The 21,684-nt window shown below is 51.0% G+C and overlaps 4 protein-coding genes across 4 annotated transcripts; 2 read left to right on the plus strand and 2 right to left on the minus strand.

Annotated features, from left to right (window-relative positions):
- Nucleotides 1-716: 716 nt before the first annotated feature.
- UCRPA7_1669 (putative pre-mrna-splicing factor rse-1 protein) lies at nt 717-4,759 on the plus strand (the record flags this gene model as incomplete). Its single annotated transcript, XM_007914248.1, has 5 exons — nt 717-960; nt 1,117-2,684; nt 3,090-3,196; nt 3,391-4,678; nt 4,733-4,759. 5 exons carry the CDS (start codon nt 717-719, stop codon nt 4,757-4,759), a joined length of 3,234 nt encoding a protein of 1,077 aa, XP_007912439.1.
- Nucleotides 4,760-6,263: 1,504 nt separating this feature from the next.
- Nucleotides 6,264-10,811, minus strand: UCRPA7_1670 (putative intron-binding protein aquarius protein; the record flags this gene model as incomplete). The annotated part of the gene is made up of 4 exons (XM_007914249.1): nt 6,264-6,751; nt 6,802-9,897; nt 9,948-10,204; nt 10,549-10,811. The coding sequence occupies 4 exons, from the start codon at nt 10,809-10,811 to the stop codon at nt 6,264-6,266; spliced, it is 4,104 nt and encodes a 1,367-aa protein (XP_007912440.1).
- A 506-nt stretch (nt 10,812-11,317) lies between these two features.
- On the plus strand, nt 11,318-13,332 carry UCRPA7_1671 (putative guanylate kinase protein; the record flags this gene model as incomplete). The annotated part of the gene is made up of 3 exons (XM_007914250.1): nt 11,318-11,587; nt 11,640-12,437; nt 12,487-13,332. The coding sequence occupies 3 exons, from the start codon at nt 11,318-11,320 to the stop codon at nt 13,330-13,332; spliced, it is 1,914 nt and encodes a 637-aa protein (XP_007912441.1).
- A 3,799-nt stretch (nt 13,333-17,131) lies between these two features.
- Nucleotides 17,132-20,547, minus strand: UCRPA7_1672 (putative myb and hsa domain protein; the record flags this gene model as incomplete). The annotated part of the gene is made up of 5 exons (XM_007914251.1): nt 17,132-18,871; nt 19,331-19,563; nt 19,621-20,219; nt 20,312-20,442; nt 20,542-20,547. 5 exons carry the CDS (start codon nt 20,545-20,547, stop codon nt 17,132-17,134), a joined length of 2,709 nt encoding a protein of 902 aa, XP_007912442.1.
- Nucleotides 20,548-21,684: the final 1,137 nt, after the last annotated feature.

A 21,684-nucleotide genomic window follows, 5' to 3' on the forward strand; every position in this document is an offset into this window, starting at 1 on the left:
ATGAATGCCGCACGCTGCCTAATCTCGGGAATCGGCGAGTTCGTGTAGGAGTGGAAAAGGTCGTCGGCTTTCAAGATAGGCTTCCTAGCGGCGTTCTCTGTTGGCCGCGCACTTCCAGCGTCACTGGTCTTCGTAATCTCCGCCTGTGCAAAGCTCGAAGATAGCCTGCTTTTAGTATTAGACTTGGTACCAAGCAGCTCCTGCCGAGTAGCTCTCCGTGTCTGCCCAGAATGTACCGAGCGAGCACCGCCAGCCACAACTGCTCTGGAAAGTATCGGAGCTGCACGAGAGGTCAATTGCCTCAATGCTGGGCGCGCACAATGGCTGCATATAGAATGCATTGCCTTGCGGGCTGCTGTGTCCATAGACAAAGCCATGGTGACGAATGTTCGTCGAATACACAGGTGGTCTGAGAATCCGTATTGAAAGACCCTAGATCTCACTTGGCAGATGAGCTTACAAAATTCGCTGTCAAGCCACACATGAAAAAGTGGCGTAATTGAGAAACTTGGCGCTAGCCTACGTATTACGGACTTCATAGGTGGCGGTGCACGCCGACTGTTGACTTGACAGCTTAAATTTTATTTCGCGACCAAAGCTCCATCCTTTGAACGCAAGCTCTTTAGTAGGCAGTCGATAGAGCGCCTCCCTTCAACCACAAACGGAACAGGACACAAGGAGAGCCGCGCAGGCTTACTGCGCAGGGTTGAGCGAAGATGGCGGCAACTTCAAACATGTTCCTCTATTCCCTGACAATCCAGCCCCCGACGACTATCGGCCAGGCTATCCTCGGCCAGTTCTCCGGCACCAAAGAACAACAGATCATCACGGCTTCAGGCTCTCGGCTGTCTCTACTTAGACCTGATCCAACACAGGGCAAGGTCATTACCTTGGTGTCTCACGATATCTTCGGCATTATTAGAGCTATTTCATCCTTCCGGCTAGCTGGAAGTAACAAGGGTAAGTCACCTCAACCCCACCAATTGCTATAGTCACTTAGTGATTCGAAGACGGGATGTCAGGTCTTGCCTGAAGCGCTCCTCAACCCGCGGCTCTTCGAATGTGATTGTGGAAATTGAATTATCTGTCAAGATCTTTGCTAAAACGTTGCTATAGACTATATCATCCTTGCGACGGACTCAGGCAGGATCGCCATCATCGAATATTTGCCGGCGCAAAATCGGTTTTCACGGATACATCTTGAGACATTTGGAAAGTCTGGAGTACGCCGAGTCGTTCCCGGCCAATTTCTGGCAGCGGATCCGAAGGGCAGAGCCTGTCTTATTGCGGCTACCGAGAAGAACAAACTTGTCTATGTCTTGAATCGCAACTCGCAGGCGGAGTTAACGATATCATCTCCCCTAGAAGCGCATAAGCCAGGCGTTCTCGTGTTCTCCATGGTAGCTCTTGATGTTGGCTATGCGAACCCAGTTTTTGCTGCCCTCGAGACAGATTACACAGACGCAGACCAGGATCCCTCCGGTGAAGCCTATCAAGAGATCGAGACACAGCTTGTGTATTACGAGCTTGATTTAGGTCTCAATCATGTGGTGCGCAAGTGGTCAGAACCGGTGGACCCAACATCATCGTTACTTTTCCAAGTCCCCGGAGGCAATGATGGCCCGAGCGGAGTCCTCGTTTGCGGCGAGGAGAATGTGACGTATCGGCATTCTAATCAAGAGGCCTTCCGTGTGCCTATTCCACGACGACGCGGCGCTACGGAAGATCCGCAACGCAAGAGAAATATAGTTGCGGGAGTTATGCACAAACTAAAGGGCAGTGCGGGCGCGTTCTTCTTCCTTCTTCAAACCGAGGATGGTGACCTTTTCAAAGTAACAATTGACATGGTCGAAGATGCAGATGGGAACCCAACGGGCGAGGTGAAGCGATTGAAGATTAAGTACTTCGACACTATCCCGGTGGCGTCTAGCCTGTGCATCTTGAAGAGCGGTTTCCTCTTCGTCGCTAGTGAATTTGGTAACCACCAATTTTACCAATTCGAGAAGTTGGGCGATGACGATGAGGAACTCGAATTTAGGAGCGATGAATTTCCAACCGATCCTAGAGCCTTCTACGAGCCAGTATATTTCTATCCGAGGCCTGCAGAGAACCTCGCTCTTGTGGAAAGTATCGACTCGATGAATCCTCTAATAGACTGTAAAGTTGCGAATCTCACGGATGAGGATGCACCGCAAATCTACGCCGTCTGCGGAAATGGAGCCCGGAGCACGTTCCGTACACTGAAGCACGGGCTTGAAGCGAACGAGATCGTGGCTTCAGAACTGCCCGGTACTCCTTCAGCTGTATGGACTACCAAATTGCAGCGGGACGATCAGTATGATGCGTATATTGTACTATCATTCACGAATGGAACACTCGTTTTGAGCATTGGAGAGACAGTTGAAGAAGTCAGTGATACTGGCTTCCTCACTTCTGTACCAACACTTGCAGTTCAGCAACTAGGAGACGATGGCCTAATCCAAGTTCATCCCAAAGGCATTCGCCACATTCGTCACGGCCGTGTAAATGAATGGGCTGCACCGCAACATCGATCAATTGTTGCTGCTGCCACAAACGAGCGTCAAGTTGCGATCGCCCTCAGCTCAGGAGAAATTGTCTATTTCGAGATGGACACGGATGGTTCATTAGCTGAATATGACGAGAAGAAAGAAATGTTCGGAACTGTCACATGCCTGAGCTTGGGTGAAGTTCCAGAAGGTCGTCTCAGGAGCTCATTCTTAGCTGTTGGTTGTGATGACCGAACGGTGCGAATCCTGAGTCTTGATCCTGAATCAACTCTAGAGAATAAGTCTGTACAAGCTCTAACCGCCGCCCCGTCTTCCTTGTCAATCATGGCAATGGAGGATTCGTCAATGGGCGGTTCCACGCTCTATCTACATATCGGTTTGCATTCCGGGGTTTATCTACGGACCGTCTTGGATGAAATCTCAGGGGAACTCACAGACACCCGCCAAAAGTTTCTGGGTCCGAGGGCTGTGAAGCTATTCCAAGTCTCGGTTCAACGTCGGACTTGCGTCTTAGCGCTGAGCTCGAGGCCTTGGTTGGGCTATGCTGATCCCCTAACTAAGGGATTTGTCATGACACCTTTGAGCTATGCAGAATTAGAATGGGGCTGGAACTTCAGCAGCGAGCAGTGTGAGGAAGGCATGGTTGGAATACATGCCAATTATCTAAGGTACGGCCTTCTCTTCCCGCGCTCCTTCCACAATTCCTCTACATGATGATAAAAGGGATACCTACGCCATGTTTGGCTATGAGGCCATTTGTATCAATCATTATTGATGCCAATTGTTCCTTCTGAGACACTTTGAACATTTGCTTCATATCTTCCATCAGACAAGTCCAGATCAGTGAACTGACATTATCTAGGATTTTCTCTATTGAGAATTTAGCGGAGAATTTGATTCAGAAATCTATTCCTCTTACTTACACACCCAGGCGACTCGTGAAGCACCCGGATCAGCCATACTTCTATACTATTGAAGCAGACAACAATACCCTTGCGCCAGAGCTCAGACAAAAGTTGCTCTCAGATCCTGGTGCAGTCAATGGCGACGCCAAGGTTCTCCCTCCTGAAGAGTTTGGTTATCCACGTGGTCGAGGCCGATGGGCATCTTGTATCAGCGTTGTTGACCCAGCTAGCGAGGATTCTACCGTTCTTCAGAGGGTAGATCTAGAAGAGAATGAGGCGGCAGTTAGTGCAGCTGTCGTCTCCTTTGCAAGTCAAGATGGTGAAAGCTTTCTCATCGTCGGAACCGGCAAGGATATGGTGCTCAACCCTCGTCAATTTAGCGAGGGCTATATCCATGTCTACCGTTTCCATGACAATGGGCGAGATCTCGAATTTATTCATAAAACAAAAATCGAGGAGCCGCCGATGGCTATGCTACCTTTCCAGGGCAAATTGCTCGCTGGTATCGGAAAGACACTCCGAGTCTACGACTTGGGTCTAAGGCAGCTTCTCAGAAAAGCTCAAGCAGATGTTGCACCACAGCTGATTGTTTCACTGCAAGCTTATGGCAACAGGATTGTTGTCGGAGATGTTCAGCAAGGCGTAACGTATGTGGTTTACAAATACGAGTCAAACAAGCTGTTGCCGTTCGTGGACGATACGATCGCCCGATGGACTACATGCACGGCTATGATCGACTATGAATCTACAGCGGGAGGTGATAAGTTCGGCAATGTCTGGATCCTGCGAGCACCAGAGAAGACCAGTGTGGAAGCAGACGAGCCTGGCTCTGAAGTCCACCTGCTTCACGCCCGTGAATACCTACATGGTGCACCGAATCGCTTGAACCTCATGGCCCACTTTTACACGCAAGACGTTCCAACAAGCATCACAAAATGTAATTTGGTAGTTGGTGGACAGGAAGTCCTGCTATGGAGTGGTATCCAGGGCACCATTGGTGCTCTTATCCCATTTGTCAGCAGAGAAGACGTCGATTTCTTCCAGAGCTTGGAGCAGCACATGCGGTCAGAAGATTCCCCCCTGGCTGGCCGAGATCACCTAATGTACCGAGGATACTATACGCCTGTCAAGGGGGTGATCGATGGTGACCTCTGTGAGAGGTTTACCCTCCTTCCTAGCGACAAGAAACAGATGATCGCCGGCGAGCTAGATCGTTCAGTCCGAGAAATTGAACGAAAGATCTCGGTAAGTATATAATCCTTCCCCATACATATACAAGAACTGACTAACACCAAACAGGACATCCGTACCCGCTCCGCTTTCTAGTTTCTTATGACCCTCAGGGAAGGTTCTGTTTGTAGCGTCCTCGTGTATACCCGCTTCAGATGTATAGTACTGGGCCGACCGACGGGCGGCGGCGTTGGCGTTTTGAGGCGGATTTCCAAAATATCGCCTTGTCTTAGTGGTGGCGCGGGAGGTATAAGGTTGAATGGCTTGATGCAAAGGTAGACCAGGAATGAACCAATGAAAGTCTAATGATGACCGAAAGGTCCTGCATGCGTCGGGAATTTGTCTGTGTCTCATCATGACGGCCCCTGTCTTTTGAGAAAAGCAGCCTGAGCGGCCCAAGTCCCTCCTGTACCAACACCGTTGCCTCGTCGCCTTCCTGCTTCGAGCGGATGGTCCTTCTCCCAGGCCTCGTCTTCAAAATAAGCCTCCATCGCCGCGGCAAGGTCATAATCCGCTTGCTCTAGGTAGAGCACCGCAACATCGTAGTTTGCGTTCTTGCATCCGACCATCCATCGTCGAACCTTGCTCTTGCGGAGCTCTTCCTCTTCGCCCTCTACTGGCCTTGGAGACAAGCTAACGCCGCCTTTGTACCATTCCCCGGGTATCAAGATTGTCTTCCGCGCTATGAGTAGGTGGTCGCTGGGCAGCTTGTTCGTCTGCCGCAGCACTTGGGCCGGAACACCGTATCTTAGCGACAGTGAGGGTATCGTATCATGCTCATGGTTTAGGAAATGCAGGATATCATCCGCCGGTGACTTCTCCTCTGCCGCCAGCGCGGCTTTCTCGTCATCCACAGGCTGGGTATCTCGAAGTGAAATTGAAACAGGGTTATATGGAGGCGGCGGCTCGGGGTATGCGGAGCTCGTAGCAGCATTGTACGACGGAGGTTCCCTAAGACCTTGCGGGAGAGTCGTAGGAGCGCTGGTTATCTGGCAGTATGGGCAGTAGAACGCAAAGCGAGAGTTATTCTGCAACGCATAGTCAGCTTCTGCTCCAACGATGCTCCGAGAGTGGAAGACTCACATGTATACACGGTCCGCATATTACTCTTGTGCAGCATGCTAAACGTCTATCATCGGGCAACGGCTTCTCGTTCTCAGAGGCGCGCGTGACGCTGGAGAGCAGAGTTGCGCAGGTGCAGCACGCCTCCATCGTAGACTTGACAAGTGATGACCTCCTACCAACCAAGTCTCTATCTTTGTACAATGAAAAGGCAACTGGAATGCACCGTGAAAAGCAGCGGTTGGTCGGTGGCGACAAGTAAGGATAAAGTATAGGTAGTGATGCCTACAGCGCCGGCGTCCCGCACTTATCGATAAGCATCCGGGGAACCGGTGGTGGGGGCGTCCCTGCATGCCTTGGCCAAGACGGCATTGCGGCTGCCAAGGATGCCCTTACTAAAACAGATCCCAACCCCTATTCCGGCGCCTTGTTACAAATTCATGCTCTTTAACTTGATCATCCGTTGTTCTTCTATCTTTTTGTATGACCATACCAGACGCCTTGCTATTTACAGATCACAGATCAAACCAATTTGCCGTTACTCGTCTTCTTCGGCTTCAAAGCCCCGAACAAGCTCCTCGTGGTCGCTTTCGATCTCCTCATCAATCGCCTCTAGCCCATCCTCAACGTCATCGCCCTCAGCCGGCTCTATCTGCTGCACAATTGGCGCTTCCTCTGGAAGACCACGTTCTGCTCGCAGTTGACTGATCTTTGTGTTCGTCATCTCAAAGACAAACTGACCCAAGTGCTCCACGCCATCCATAGCAGCTTCTCCCGGAACCTCGCTATCAATCTCATCGGCAAGAATGCGTTCTGATGGCCACATCTCACCGGTAGCGAGCATCAGCTTATCAGGCCGCTGGAATAGCAGGGAGAAGGCTTCTCGAAGCTCGTAACACGCCTCAAAGATATCGCGCCGGCCCAAGATGTAAAGCCCAAGACGAGCACGCGACAGGGCGACTGTGAGACGTCGAATATCGCGAAGGTAGCCTACCTTTGATGTCCGAGTCAACGAAAGTATAATATCTGGAGAAGGTAAGTCAATTGAAGCAGGAAACGAGTGCTAGATCACATACAGTCATTTTGCTCGCCCTGATATTTATCCACTGTCGTAACAATCTTAGGCAGACCGAATATCGGGTTCTTCGCACATCGATGAGCCAGTACATCCTTTACGAGAGCTCTCTGGCCAGCGTATGTCGTAAGTATGCTAATCTTTGAGGACGGGTATCCAAGCAGACGCATGTACTGGTAGATGGCCACGGCATACTCGGCTTCGCCGAGATTCTGGATGAAGTGGGGTGTAGGCTCAGTTTCGCCCTTGCCTTTATAGTCTGGCACATTGATGAACTGATAGTCGTACTTGAATCCAGCATTGGCAGTCAAATACTCCTTACTAGACTCAACGTGTGGCAGGTTGCCCAGGCTGTTGTATCGCCATGCATACAGCTGCGCAATTGAGGGACGGGACCGCCCTTGTTGGTCAAGGGTAATCGTTGGTACTCCAAGCCGTACTAGCCTGGAAAATAGAGACTGCTCGAGGTTCGCGAAATGCCGGAAAGCAAGGCTCTGGATTACGGGTGAGTTCTGGAAGTGATCACCACAAAGAACTACCCTTTGCAGAGCCATCTGTCCATCCTTAGGTTTTTGCATGGCCAGAGGGATGAAATTCTCAATTTCTGTGATCTGAGCGGCCTCTTCCATGACCACGTTGTCATAGTGGAATCCCAAGGAGGCGATTTCGCCCCGTCTCATTGCTGCATGTGTTGAGGTCATGGCAATGATACGAGCTTCGTTCGTGAGCAAGTAATTGGCCTTATCTCGATCACGTCGTAGAATTTCGAATGGGAGTGCATCAGCTAGTTCCGAGAATATTCTGGATATGTGACGGTAGCAACCCTCCGCAATATCCTGAACGGTCTCTCGATCGGCTTCTGGTGGGAAAAGGGGCTGCGGAGCGTCTGCGAAATAGTACTTGAAGGGAAAAGCCTCCACAATCTTAGCAGCAGACGCATCCTCTGATCTCGCAATCTCACTGAATTTGGCCCAGGCTGGCCCAATGTATACAGAATTGAAGTATCCTGCGGTTTCCGCCGAGTTGCCGTGTGCACCAGGAGCACCAATACTAGCTGCAAGGCGGGTAACTTCCTGGAGGTAACGATCCCGATTCTCCAGGAAAGACTCAACACGACCATGTTTACTGAAGTTGGCTTCAGTGTCCAGGTCTTCCTCTCCATGGCCGAGGCGGAGCAGGTGCCGTTCGTCAATATCTAGAGCAATGATCTTTGCAAACAGCTGATTGAGAGCTTGGTTGCTGTGCGCAATAAGCAATGTTCTCTGCTCAGGGAAGTTATGATAGATGTTGTTGATGATTTGTGTGGCAACATCAGTTTTACCCGTTCCTGGCGGCCCGACAATGACCGTCAGTCCAGGCTGTGTTCCAGATGTAATGGCTTCAATTTGAGCAGGAGTGAAGCGAATGTTGTTAAGTCTAGGAGCGTCGACAGGGTATGGGCCGTTGTTTGGTGGCTTGTATGTTGAGACCTTCAATGTCTCTACCTCTGCGAGAAGCGCTGGCTCTGCATCCCTTCTCCTCTTCTTTGAAGGCTTGGAAGATGTCTCTTCAGCTGGGCGATCTGCAGTTTCCAATACATACGGTGGACCGAAGCTACCAGACGCATCGTCGCTTGGCTCAATAATCTTTCCAGGAAGGCTTTCGATGAGGTGTTGCCAATCCAAGAAGGTATCACGGAAATCCACCCTCTTAAGTCGGTTGGGCAACTGCTTATAAGTCGCACCAGCTGGATCGCCATAGCCCAGGAACACTTCGTGTAGCCAGGATGCTAGGGGCACATCTGATAGTGCCAAGCTCCTGATGGAATCTAACACCGGCTTGAAGTTATTCTCTCTACCACTTCTCCGCAGAATGACATTAATACCGTCGTACACGTCAGGCTTGCCTGACGCAACCCTGTCCGCATCTTCTTTGAATGTGCTCGAATCCAGTTTGACTTGTAATCGTCTCGTAGCATTTCGGCCCTGTCCATCAAAGTAGGCGTTTGAATCCCTGACGGGCTTGCCTTTATCATCCAAAATTTGAACAATTTCAGCAGTTCGCACAGAAACCAAACCTAGTCTTTGTGCCTCTGGAAGAGGGCTGCCACCGTTGGTGGAGTTCTTGCACTTGGTAGCATCAATGGAAAGTAGGAAAACAACATCATCGGGACGGAGAGATTCCCATTCGCGACGAACATTGTCTCTAAGCCGACGAACGTCGATTACGATCTCCGCGCGAACCGCTGATGGTTTGTCATCCCCGACCAAGGCTGGCACAACCTCTAGGATTGTCGGCTTGGAGATGGGCAGAGCCATCCTTGAAGAACCAGTTGCAGAGAAATTTGTCTCGCCCGGCCGTCGTGATTCGGGTTTCAGGCGCCGTATTGCGTCCTCGATATCCCGCCGGATGCCATAGAATGACTCGCATCGATACAGCACGAGAGCTCGCCACAGAAAATCACCAACCGACAGATACTGTAGATTGAGCTTGGGCAGCGCCAGCGGGCGAGACCCATCGTAATGGTCGGTTCTTAATAGACCAGGGGCGAAGAGACTTTCCTCAGTAGGTAGCACGCTCATCTTCTGAGCGGTTTCCTGGAAAGTGTCTCGTCTCTCGAAGGTAGAGAGAAGCGCCTCTATGAGGAATCTACGGTCCACTGAAAGACTCGTCGACTCAGGATACGAGGTTCTTAGCCCCAGATACCCGGAAAGTTGAGCAAGCTCGTCGTCTGCAAGAGGTTCAAGAAGATTCGCTAGTTCCTCCCTCTTGTCGATCGATCCATAATTAGATAAAGCGAGGACAGTCAGCTTGTCCTTGAAATGTTTCAAGGCAGTGCGCTGGAGATTCGCGAGACTGGCGCAATGCCGGTCGTATGCTTCGGTCTTACTCTGCTGTGCCCCTGTTTGGTCGTCGATGGTGAAATACGTGTAATGAGATAGCAGGGAGTAAAGGTCGCGCAACAACCCGTTGTCCTCATCATTGAACAAAGGTGACAATGCGAATGCGGAGAGAACATGCAGATCTTGCAGCAGAGTATTGACATAACGTCTCGTGGGCAACGAGCTCTGCAAATCTACTAGAAACTCCACGAACCTCTCGCAATATGATATTTGTTCTGATCGTGGTTAGTCTCAACATATTTTGATAGAACTATTGTCAACTTACCTTTCTTGGGATTCTCAGCATAGAGTAAATTGAGGAAGTCCAGGGTAAGAGTATACAGCCATGACCTCTCAAAGCGCAGACGAGCTTTCGTCACATCATCCGCAGAATCATATCTCTTGGCTGCGGCCCGCCATGCCTTGCGTAGATGGGTATTCTGATCTAGCTTGTCATCCCGTTTCTGTTCTGTGGCGAGGTTATGCCAGATCGATATGGACACCAGCGGCGCACACTCTTTCCGTACAATGGCGCAGTCAAGGCTCTGAAATGCGTGTATCACAAATAACAGGATATGGGTCCTGATGGATTGCGACAAACTGTGGTCTAGACTCATTGAGAGAACTCGGCGAAAGAAATTCGAAAACTCGGCCGATCGATCATTGAAGATATCTGTGCACAAACGAGTCAGCGCCTGAGATCCTCGAAGCTGAACGGGAGTGATTGAACGCACCCCATGTTTCCAGTCTCTCTCGTCTCTTGACGTTGGCAATCAATACGATCAACAAGACATGGTGGTTAGAAGACTCTTCAGTGTATCCCGGCCAGAGGTAGCTGCTTCAAGTTAACATCGGTCACGGCGCATCATTCGGGGAATCCGGCGCACCTCTCCAGGATTTGCAAGCTTTCTAATGACAGCAGCGATTTGAATGGAAAGCCATCCTTCTCCAAGCCATCCCATATTTCCTTCTTCAGAACGTCGTTCTTGACCTTGACCTTGGTGTTCTTCTTGGTGGCCTTCAGCCAGTGCTGTTTCGCGAGCTGTGTGAATTCGGCCTCGCCTTCGGAATCTGTTGCATTCGGCGGCGCGGCGCTAGCTTGCGCCTTCGCCGCTGCACCGCTCTTCTTGAGTCTCTTTGCGGTCGGCATTGCGATAGCGATGCTCAGTCGATGCGACGGGGTAGAAGAAGGGCGTCGCGACTCCGAAATGGGGTAGGGCTTTGGCGACGGCACCTTACGCGACAAGAGGGCTGCTGCTGCTTGTCGATCCAAAAATTGTTGCATTTCACGCGAGGAGCCTTGGCGGGCCTTGCACTAAACAGCTGAGAGTGACACACTACGGTACAGTACCCCACACAATCTCATCGCACATTAGCGCCGCAACCCCTGCCATTGGTGTGGTGCCGACTGAGTTGAGCCTCCCACGCTCTGAAGAGGTCAAGAAAACGCAAGCTGCGTTGAATGGGCTATTGTTCTTATTCAACCCCAAAACCCATTGTTCGCCCGCACCACAGCGCCGTTCTCAACACGAACTTCCACTTAAATACTCAAGATATGCGAATGGCAACCTCATCTCTCCTCTGACTATTACCTTCGAATCGCAACTTGTCGTCCCGCGCGATAGCTTTGAACGCCTAGGTCGTGTCAGCTACAGGATGCCTTCTCTCGAGGTGGACAGTTACGGCGTCCCAGCCGTCACGACTTTCGTATCCTATTTCGAGGAGGTGCTAGTTGTCGCTGCTTCAGCCAAATCAACGACGACCATAGAACCGGCGTTGGAGGAATCAGATCTCCAAGATGTACTCAGTCGCTGGCCTGCCGCGTCCACGACTGTGGAGGTGAAGAAGGAGGGCGCTGGCAATAGGAAGAACCAGCAGTTCGCGGTGATTGAGACAGCGGTGCGCGGCATTCAGAGTAATCTAATAGTACGTCGGGCTTGTCGAGCACTCCCAAATCAGCTCAGCTCACCATATATAGGCGACTCTATCCATCGATTCACCCGAATTCGTCAAGGTGTGGAACCTGTTCGACATTCTATCGATATTATCGGATCGAGAACAATGCGACCCTGCTCTTCTTCTATGGCTAGTGGAGGAATTGCTTGACAGCCAGACAATTCCAGGCTGCCGCAAGATCTTCGACTATCTCGAGTCACGGCGCAAGAGGATAATATCCAAGCACTTTGCGGAGAAAAAGCTCATTATACTTCGAAGCTGCAATGAACTGCTTCGGCGATTATCCCGAGCAGAAGACACGGCCTTTGCGGGTCGGGTCTTCATCTTCCTATTCCAGAGCTTTCCCCTCGGCGACAAGAGCTCTGTCAACCTGCGGGGAGAATACCATACCCAGAATATCACAACATGGGATCAGACGCCTACAAAGAAGGAGGAAGATGAGTCCCCAGAGAAGATGGACGTGGACCCTCAGCCCAGTGGAACGAAAGAAGATACACAAAACAAGTCTCAAAAGGCAGTGTCATTTGACTCCCAGAAGCAATCACAGCCAGGGAAGCCGTTGGAGCCCGATGAGCTATATCCTATCTTCTGGTCCCTACAGGAAAGCTTCAACCAACCCAAAAAACTCTTCGATTCTGCTCACTTCACTCAATTCAAGTCTGGACTAGAGGCAACGATGACTGCATTTAAGGCAATCGAGGGCAATCAGGATAACAAAGCCTCCAATAGTCTGAAGAGAAAGAGAGATGACGGGGATGAGGACCTCGTCAACGCTTTCAACCCGAAGTACCTGACCAGCCGTGATCTCTTCGAACTTGAGGTATGTGAAAAGCCTACAATGATATCTTATCTATCTAACACCTCTACAGATTAGTGATCTCTCGTTCAGACGCCATGTCTTAGTCCAAGCCTTGATCATAATGGACTTCCTGCTGTCTTTGTCACCCAAGGCCAAGGAGAAGCTCGCAGCAATCCCTCAGAAGTCCGTCAACAAGAGCGTCGCTTACCTAGACCAAGCCCTGAGTGAAGAGGATGCGAAGTGGGCGGCTGATATGAAGAAGACCATTTCCGACTACCTAAAACAAGGCGGCGATGGGCAGTATTTCTACAGAATGGTCGACACCGTCCTCAGCAGAGACAAGAACTGGGTACGGTGGAAGATTGAGAATTGCGCCCCCATCGAGATGCCAGCTGTATCTCCCGAGGCGTTCGCAGACGCGACAAAGTCAGCAAGATCAATGGCAACTCACAAGAGGCTACGGGCCTCGGCAATGGGCACATTGGGGCTCGACTTTCTTCGGGAAGGAGATGATGAGGCTGTCTTAGAGAAGCTCAAAGCGGAAGAAAGGCACAGTCTGCCCGAGCTCTCAACCTTGGAGAGGAAGATTGCGGACGATGATTTCGAGATCGAGATGCCGACGAACGACGAGACGAAAGCTGAGGCGATCGAGGGCAAGGCAAGCAAGACGTGGCGTGCTTTACGGGTGGCGAGTAAATCCAAGTTGGCGCTCTTTGACAAGATCGAAAGCGACGACAAGATCGATGTGATATTCAAGGGCGGAGTTGCTCAGAACACTGATGAGGAGGAAGCTATTGACGAAGGAGAGGCAAATCAGGATGACTCAGGAAAGGGAGGAGAGCAGATATCAGAGAATGATGAAGGCATCAACGGCGATGGTGCCGTAGCAGAGGAGATCGTGGTTGCGCTAAGTTGAAAGACTAACCGCGACACTGTACATTAATCTCTTGCTATAGCTGAGCGGAAACATGCTTGATACCCTGAATATGCGATTGCAATCACAACCCACTAGTCAAACTATTCCCTTTGCGTGTAGATTCTTGGGAGTGCTTCTTTGTTAGCGACTTGTAACTTTTTCCGATATCGACAAAGAAAAGAAATTAAGGTGCTGATTACCAGCCCTTACAGCCGTGTCGTAAAATACACTGTCAGTTATTCGGGTTAGAAAAGGATGTTCACCCTCCCGCCCTTCACAGTAGATCAGCGTAGTCACTTTCGTTGCTCATTATAGTAAAGACAATGTCATGTCGTACGGTGATTCCAATTTGCGATCCTTATAGCTTCCGACATGGTTGGGACCAGTCTGCTGGTCCTCGTGTATGCCCTCAGACCTCCATCCATCTCTCAGCAAAGCGAATTGTTCCTCATCCTTATATCTAATCCTTCTCTCCCGATGAATAGACAATCACAGTATCGGGCTCCTCGTCGCTCGCCTTACGAAGAATAGAAACGAGGACTTCGGTCTCCCCATTCTCTGGCCAGTTGCCGGAGTGATCCCACCCGCGTCGTGGCCTTTTTCTGTCCTAGTGCCTCTTTTAGAGCAAGTGGGATGTCTGCAGGATGGGGGATTTCGTCGCAGGGGCGAATATTCTGCCCGAAGTTGTCGAGGACTTTCCTATAAAAGTCCACCATTTTCCAGATAATCGCCTTAGCGACAGCGGGTTTTTCCCGGGAAGTCGGAATCTCGCCTACCAAGGTGTAGAGATCTACCTAAGATCGTCTAGGTCCGGTCGGTAGGTCTTGCAGTACCTCAAATTGGAAGATTGAGCTGGCAGGATCAATTGCCGCATCGGTAATTTCCTTGATGTTCCAGATATTCGAAGTGGCGGCCGACCAGATAGAGCGTTGCACAGTGCCATCCACGACATCAGCTTTAAGCTGAGCTCGAGTGCGACTCGATATCAAGGCTGGCCTTGTTCCGCCATTCACACGTCCCTCTCCCCAAATATCCAAATAGGTGGCAGTCAGAGCTTCTGTCAGCTCCGTGGCTTCCTGTGGGTGAGCATCTCTTCTGATTTTGATTTGATCGAACAAATCACAAATGTCGCTTCGCAGTCCTTCAAAAGGAGGGAGATGGTGAAGCTGTGCGGAGTCCGGATCCTGTCGATGAAAGAGCACTACCCCATCCGGACTACCGTACTGCTGTGGAAAGTAATCTGAGATCGGTTGATTATCACTCTTGTTGGATACGTGGTACTCGCAATCAGCCGTCAAAGAGCCCATGTCCCAGCGTGTAGCAATCACACGCACGTCGACTACCTCGATCTTTTGAGGATGTAAAATCTGCAGGACACCGTTGGGGCCCACCCACGCTGTAGCTTGTACAATGGCCAATGGCATAATGCGTTCGTCAAAATAGTGAGGTTGGCCATTTGAAGGCACAGAGATAAATAGTCTTAAAGCCTTGAGTCCCGTGCACTCACGGAGCATAATTGCGGTATGACGCGGCACAGAAGGCTTGCGGTACGACCAGTAGTGGAGATGTATTTGAAGATGAATACCAGATATGAACGCTCGTCTCTGTGGGCACAGAGCAGCGATGTACTGGATAAGATCTTCAGCACTCTCGAAAACGAAAATATTGACCTGAGAGAAGTGTGAGTGATAGCATTCCCATGACTTATTGAGTAAAACATCACAAATCTGCGAAGATCGAGAAATGATTTTTACAGCAAAATTAGTTTGTTCATTGTCCTTACCCTGTAAAAGCTCCCAAATGCTTCCAAATCCTCCCAGATTTGGCGGCATGTTCTTGCGAGTATCGTCACGGTCAGTGGTGGTAGTTTCTGGAGCGGTTTCAGGGTCCAGAAGAAGGGGCGTGGTCGGAAGATGTTAGATCGGGATTTGATCTGTCTCGGTTGAATTGGTCCGTCCACAGCCGTAGCCAGCCTCCAGATTTTATCACGAATCTCCGGGGGAAGACTGAGAAGGTGTGCTCTGCCATGATCAGGCAGGGCCACCGTTCCGGTGCTGTCTGTTGCCATGGTCCCACCAGCTCGGATTGTGCTGAGGTTGCGTGATGATCCCAGTGAGGATGGGCGTGGGGATTATGGTGGAAGAGCAACTTTTATGCCAGCGTGGTAGACGGTTCGCGATGTGTGTCGCGACGGAGTATGAAGGTTGTTGATACGGGGAAACGATATGGAAGAAGAGATGGTGAAAATGAAGTGGGAAGACAGCTTAGGTGGAGAAGTAGGGAGTGCCTGGAGATAATCAGGCCTGACTATAACGGCAGAAAAAAATGGCAGGCGTGGAGGGTGATGGTCGCGAGTTGCTGGTTGAGCTAAGATGCGAAAATAGGAGTGGAAATGGGGCGTGATGACGACCTTGGATATCTTAAGCAGAGAAGGTGCCTCCAATCAAGCTCTAGCCCTTGCAAGGTCAGGTTTGTCTTAAACCAGAAATATGACCAAACAACGAAGGAGAGATGACGCGTGACTGGGATGGAAGGGAAGAAAACAAAGGCAAAAGAACGCGTGGGAAGGAAGGAGCGTCACGCCGTCAATCAAAGGAAGGTAGGTACAAGAGGACTGAAGTTGAGACCAACCTCATGAGAATTTCATTTCTACATACACGACTCCTTCTAAAGGGGCGTGGTGGTCTAAACAGCGGACACTACCGCAACACCTCCTACAAACCCAGTGCTATCCTCCCAGAAGGCAACCAAATAAAACGCCTAAACCTCACTTGCCCATCACAGGTGTTGCGCTCCCGCTGGACTGGCGCTGATGTGGATTATTGCCCTGAGCTGCTGCCGCCGCCGCCGCTTGCGCTTGTTGTTGGGCACGTAGGAGTTGCGCATATTGATGAGGGCTTGTGCTGGGGGCGATGCCGTTGGCCATCGCCGCCTGTTGCGCCGAAGCCCCAGCCGCAGCATTCATGGCCGTCTGCGCATTTCGTTGCATAAGATAGCGTTGGAGATTATCCATAGCGATCTGCCGACTCTGCTCTTGGGTCAGATTAGGGTTCTTAGATCTTATCTGATTCTCTATCTCGCCAAGCTGAGCAACAAGGCTGGCGGGAAGTCCGCGTGATGGTTGTACTACGTGGGTACGGGGTGACCCTGCAGCCACAGAAGGCATACTAAGCCCAGCGCCGGGAGATGTAGCCATTGCTGTGCCATTCGGTGAGTTGAATGATGCCATCATGGCTTGAGTATTGGCCAAAAAGTTTTGTTGGTTGATGCCGTTCATTCCGGCACGGACACCATTAGGCGATCCCTGTTGCGCACCAGAATTGCTTTGCTGCATGGGCTGAGATTGTGGGGCCTGCTGCTGCTGTGGCTGGCCCTGATGTTGCTGCTGTTGCTGCATCTGAACAGCTTGCCGTTGCTGTTCAGAGATGCGCCGGGCTTGTAGCATGAGATTCAGGTCTGGCTGAGGATTGGGCATTGGCATCCTATGGCCAGCTTGTAAGCCCGCCGCCATTTGGGCCTGTTGAACACCGTTCATTGGCATCGGCGGAACAAGGCCGCCGGCCGCCATTTGCGCTTGCATTCCCGCCATAGCATTAGGGGGGGCTTGCATGGGCATGCGGGGACGGGCTTGATTAGGCACTTGCAGCTGGCCATTGTTCACGCGAGGTACGCCCGCAAGAGGAGTTCCTGGTCCGACATGGTTTGGTATCTGCGGTGTCTGTGCTGCACCTGCAGGTTGGGGGACCTGAGCAACTTGGCCACCTTGGGCTCTGGCTGCCATTGCCTACAAGATATAAGGTTAGCTTCTCTCGCTACTTGAGACTTTGAGGATCTTTGCTAGTTGTCTTACCCGTCGGTGTACCTCTTGCTGTCGCTGGGCGTACTGTGCCATCTTTTCAGCCAATTGCTGATCACGCTCCCATCTCATCAGACTGTAGTCCCTTGGCGTCTTGTTCGGGCCTCTCTGCTGCTGTACTTCGTTGGCCTTCCTCATAGCGGCCAGCGACGCGGCATGCTGCTGCTTTTGAATCGTCGTCTCACGTTTCTTTGCAAGCTTTCTCATTGCATCAATCAAGGCCAAGTGCTTCTGGTTGCGACGACGCTCCACACGCACCGTGGTCGTCGGTCTCCGCCTGGGCACCGGTGTCACAGCACCGTTGGGACCAACCTGCTGCTGCGCTGCTTGACTTTGTTGCATAATCACCCGTTGAGCGGCATCAATGCGTTTCTGATAAGTCTGGAAATATTGCGTCTTGGACATGTCATTAGGCAAGCCCTCAAGCTGCACCCATCTCTCAAAGCATTCCCAGGGCGTACGTCGCTCTGCGCCGGAAGCGAAGCATGATTTTGTGGATATCATGCTCGATATAAGTGACCAATTGTACGAGTATTCGCGCACAAGGGCCTTGAGCTCATCATCTTCAGCCCATGTCCATTGCGAAGCCATGCGGCTTTCATAGAAGCTTTGGAGCGGCATATTGAACTCCGTAGGCGGTCTGAATTGATGTCCAGCATGGAGGCGATCGCGGATAGGTTTCATATCCGGATTGAAGAGAGCAACATCCTTATTCTCTGGCCCGGCTTTACTCAGATCTGCTGGTTCATTGTCGAACAGAACTCGATCGCCGCTGCTCTCCTCCTCTTCCTCATACCTGTAGCGACTTCTTTTACACGGCGGGCCGCTAGAGGATATGACCATTTGACCCTCAACATACTTGCTGAGCGGAAGAGCTGGCCGGCGCCAGTGAGCATCGGGATCAGAGTCTGATCCTGTCAGGTCAAATTTAGGTGCTTTTAGCGGCGCGCCGTACATCGGCAACTCGTCTAGAAGCTGATCAGACATTGTCGATTTCCTAAGACCAAAGATAACCTCATCATCCTGCAACGCAAAGATGGCGGATGGTGCAATAGTATCAACTGGCCAGTCATTGATCTCTTCGTCGACGTCCATAGGAGATTCGGCATCTCCAGTATGAACCAAATCGGGCACCGGAGTCGGAAGAAAGTCTATCTCTGCGTCCTTGGCAGAATCTGGCGCAGGATCTTGACTGGTGTCACCTTTGATAGGCGACGGAATAAGTGCCTTGACTTGCAGCGCTTTCCTCTGTTCGGGATCCGAGGCAACCCACTCGGCGCATGCATCGGCAAGATTACGGGCAACAGCTCTTTTCCATTTTCGCTCCTCTCGGAAGTCAGTACGCATCCATTTCATCTCCTGGAGAAGAACATCCCAGTGTGATGAGGGCCGCGTTGGTTCTGGGCACCTCTTCGGCTGCCTCAAAGACCATTTGTCGTTCTGCTGCAGATGATAAACTCGTCTGAGCACTTTGCATGCTTGGTTTTCAAGCAGTGAGATAGCGCAGTCATCAGTTGAGACAGTCTTATGAGCCTGGCCCAGGATGACTTCGATAGACTTCATCCATTTGGACTGTCGAGTAAAACCATCGACAAATAGAGTGGTGAAGTAGTCGTCAGAAGGTAGACTACCACCCTGGTCGCGACTTGGGACAACGGCATTTTCTTCTGATTTGTTGGCCTGCTTACCAAATAAAACCTTCGGTGCTTTATTGTAAGGCTTGTCTCGCAGTTTATCCCCAAGATTCATCCCAGATCGGCGAACCAAAGCCTGAGAGGCCCTTGTTTCTTCAGCGGTCGAGAGACCGGAGGACTCATGAGCGGGCTTCGGCACACCAAGTATTTCAGAGACAGACTTCTGCTTGATGGCTCCAGATGCTACCCGAGTTATAGCTCGATCAGAAGTTTGCGATGATGATGGCTGAGCTTGTTGCTGACCAGAAGTAGAACCGGGCGTTGGCGGTTGCAAATGGGCTGTTTTCTTTGATGAGCTAGAATCCAATTCTCCATGTGGTTCAAGTTGGGCCGTAGCAGTATCAGGCTCACGGATGTGACCTTCTTGAACACTGATAGACTGGTTGTCCGAAGGCGAATAATCCGGGACCAAGTGCCGCTCGTTCGATGTGGCAGATGCCGCAGCTACTGACTCTTTAAGCAATTGTGCATTGGCCTCTTGTAATGACGTGGGATCAGGAAGATCACCAGCATCTTTCATGTCAATATCCTGTGCTTCGGGCAGAGCCTGATTGCCGTCCGGTTTCTCCGGCTCAACCCCAGCATTCTCATCCTCATTATATTGCGAGTCCTCGTTGTCAGGGCTGGTATCTGTCGACACATCGTGAATGGCTGGAGTCGTTGCTGTCTGTGTGGTCGATCCTGGTGATGAAAGAACGTCTGGTATTTTGGAGGATTCTAGGCGCGGTGCCAACAAACCATTGTCGGCACCGACGAGTTCTGTCTTCTCATCAACATCCATTGATTCGGGAACCAATGACTGCTGAGCAGGGTGTTTGGCGTCCGCCTGTCGCTTCTTTTGACGCTCGTCTCCATCTCGGGCTGGTAGAGTGCGCCCATCCTTTCCGATCCGCTTCTGGCTCGTCGTCGAGGATTTAGATGTTGATTCGATACCCGTCTTGCCCACCTCTAGGTCGCCTCCTTCTGCGGGGATATCAGTCGCTGCAGGAGTTAATGTTGAACTCAGCGACTCGGGTGGTTGCGTCTTGTGCGCCTTTGTTGATGCAGCCTTTGACACGTCCTCCGTCAAGATCTGGCCCTCGTTGGCATCTACAGGAGGCGCAGGTGAGTGTCTTGTCTGTACAGCATGATCGAGGACCCGGAGGACATCGGCTGGACCATTGGTAGAGTTAGTTTCTGTCTTGAGAGATGCCTTTACGGCATCCTGGCTTTGTTTGCTCGACGCGATGGGAGCATTTTCATCCGGAACTGATCGTGAACCTGCAATATACTGTTTTAAAGTCTCGAGATTGAGTTTCGGTCGCGGAGGGATCTTCGATTCATTCAGGTTGCGTCCTCTGCAAGTAAGTGTCAGTCACGCTGAAATATGACAGCCCGAAACACGCTCTTCAAGTCGCGAAAATTGCATTATTGTAGTGCCTCAACATACTGTAAAATATCGGAGTCAACGAGAAACTGATTTTCGCCTGGTGTGGTGGGCGGCGCGTCGGGGTTCGTGAAGTCGAAGTTGGGGAGGCCATTTGGCTCGGTCGCGACGTGGTAGAGTTCACGAAGCTTTCGCTTTCGCGATGTCACGATTGCGCTGGAAATCATCAGCATCAAACAAAGTATATCAAAATGATCGCAAAAATCGGCTCTACCGACTGATGCCGCTCTTACCTGCATTCTTGCCGTTTTAATTGAAGAAGCTTCGAGCGGCCGGCAGGCTCGACCTCAGTCATAGCATCGGCGACCGCGACATCCGTTTTGGGGCAAAACGGACGTCTCAATAATCTTAATGGGGCGGCGGGAGATGAAAAAATCGCTCAGAATGGATGAAAATGGCGGTGTCGTGGTGTGGTGATTGATTGAAGGTAGAGGTTTTGCGGGATCACCAAATTTTCGTGCCGACGCTGTCTCTGCCTCTTCGCGGGCGTGGGTGGGTGCGCTGGTGTGCAGGTGGTGGTAGAGGAGGCAAGCAATGTGTTATCAGTTAGGTTGGGTGTGGAGGTGCCTTGATAATTAGCGGGAAAATTTGCTATCGGCACAGACTAAGGGACTAAGGCAATGGAGGGCCTCCTCCCTCCTGGTTGAGGATGAAAAAGGGGGGTAGAACCTTAGAATGCAGGCGTAGGACTTGCCCATTCAATTGTGGAGAGCATTTCCAGTTGGGTTTAGCGATGATGCAGCGTATTATCAGCACCAACCTGGGAAGCCAATCCAACAGCCTCTCCGGTGCAGTAAAGTGCTACCACTCCACTGGCTTCACGGCCTGGAAGGTTTCCCTAGCCTGCTCGGAGAACATCGCCAGCAAATGAGATATCATTTCCATCATCTTCTTATCGAATTCAACCTGTCGTCACAATGAATGCCTTAATCTGCAGTACTTGCGATGCATTCATCCACTTCAAAAATTCCTGATGGCCAGAATGACTAGCGCGGGTGGCTGACTGTCGAAGGCCGCCGCAAACAGCCTTCCACCACGCTGAAATATACAGTTTGTTAATGCAAAGCACCAGTGCCTTGTAGGCAGTGACTAGGTACCTAGGTAGGTCGGTATTGGTCAACCAGTTAGATCACCTCCCAGCATATCTTCTAAGTACTTAGGTAGATACCAGACAGACGATGCAACTCTTATGTCTACCTATGCTCGAGCAATGAAGCTAGAAATAGGTAGGCATGCATGAGGTCCTATATTGTGCAGTGGAAAACATTCGCCGTGTTGGCCAGCTGCATCTACGATATAGTAGAGTAGATGTTGGCTGTATGTAGACTTTAGAGCGACAAGCTAAGGTATATGAGGAAATGGATAATTTACTGTGT

This window comes from Phaeoacremonium minimum, assembly GCF_000392275.1.
Source record: "Phaeoacremonium minimum UCRPA7 unplaced genomic scaffold PA7_03_scaffold_124, whole genome shotgun sequence".
Taxonomy (NCBI): domain Eukaryota; kingdom Fungi; phylum Ascomycota; class Sordariomycetes; order Togniniales; family Togniniaceae; genus Phaeoacremonium; species Phaeoacremonium minimum.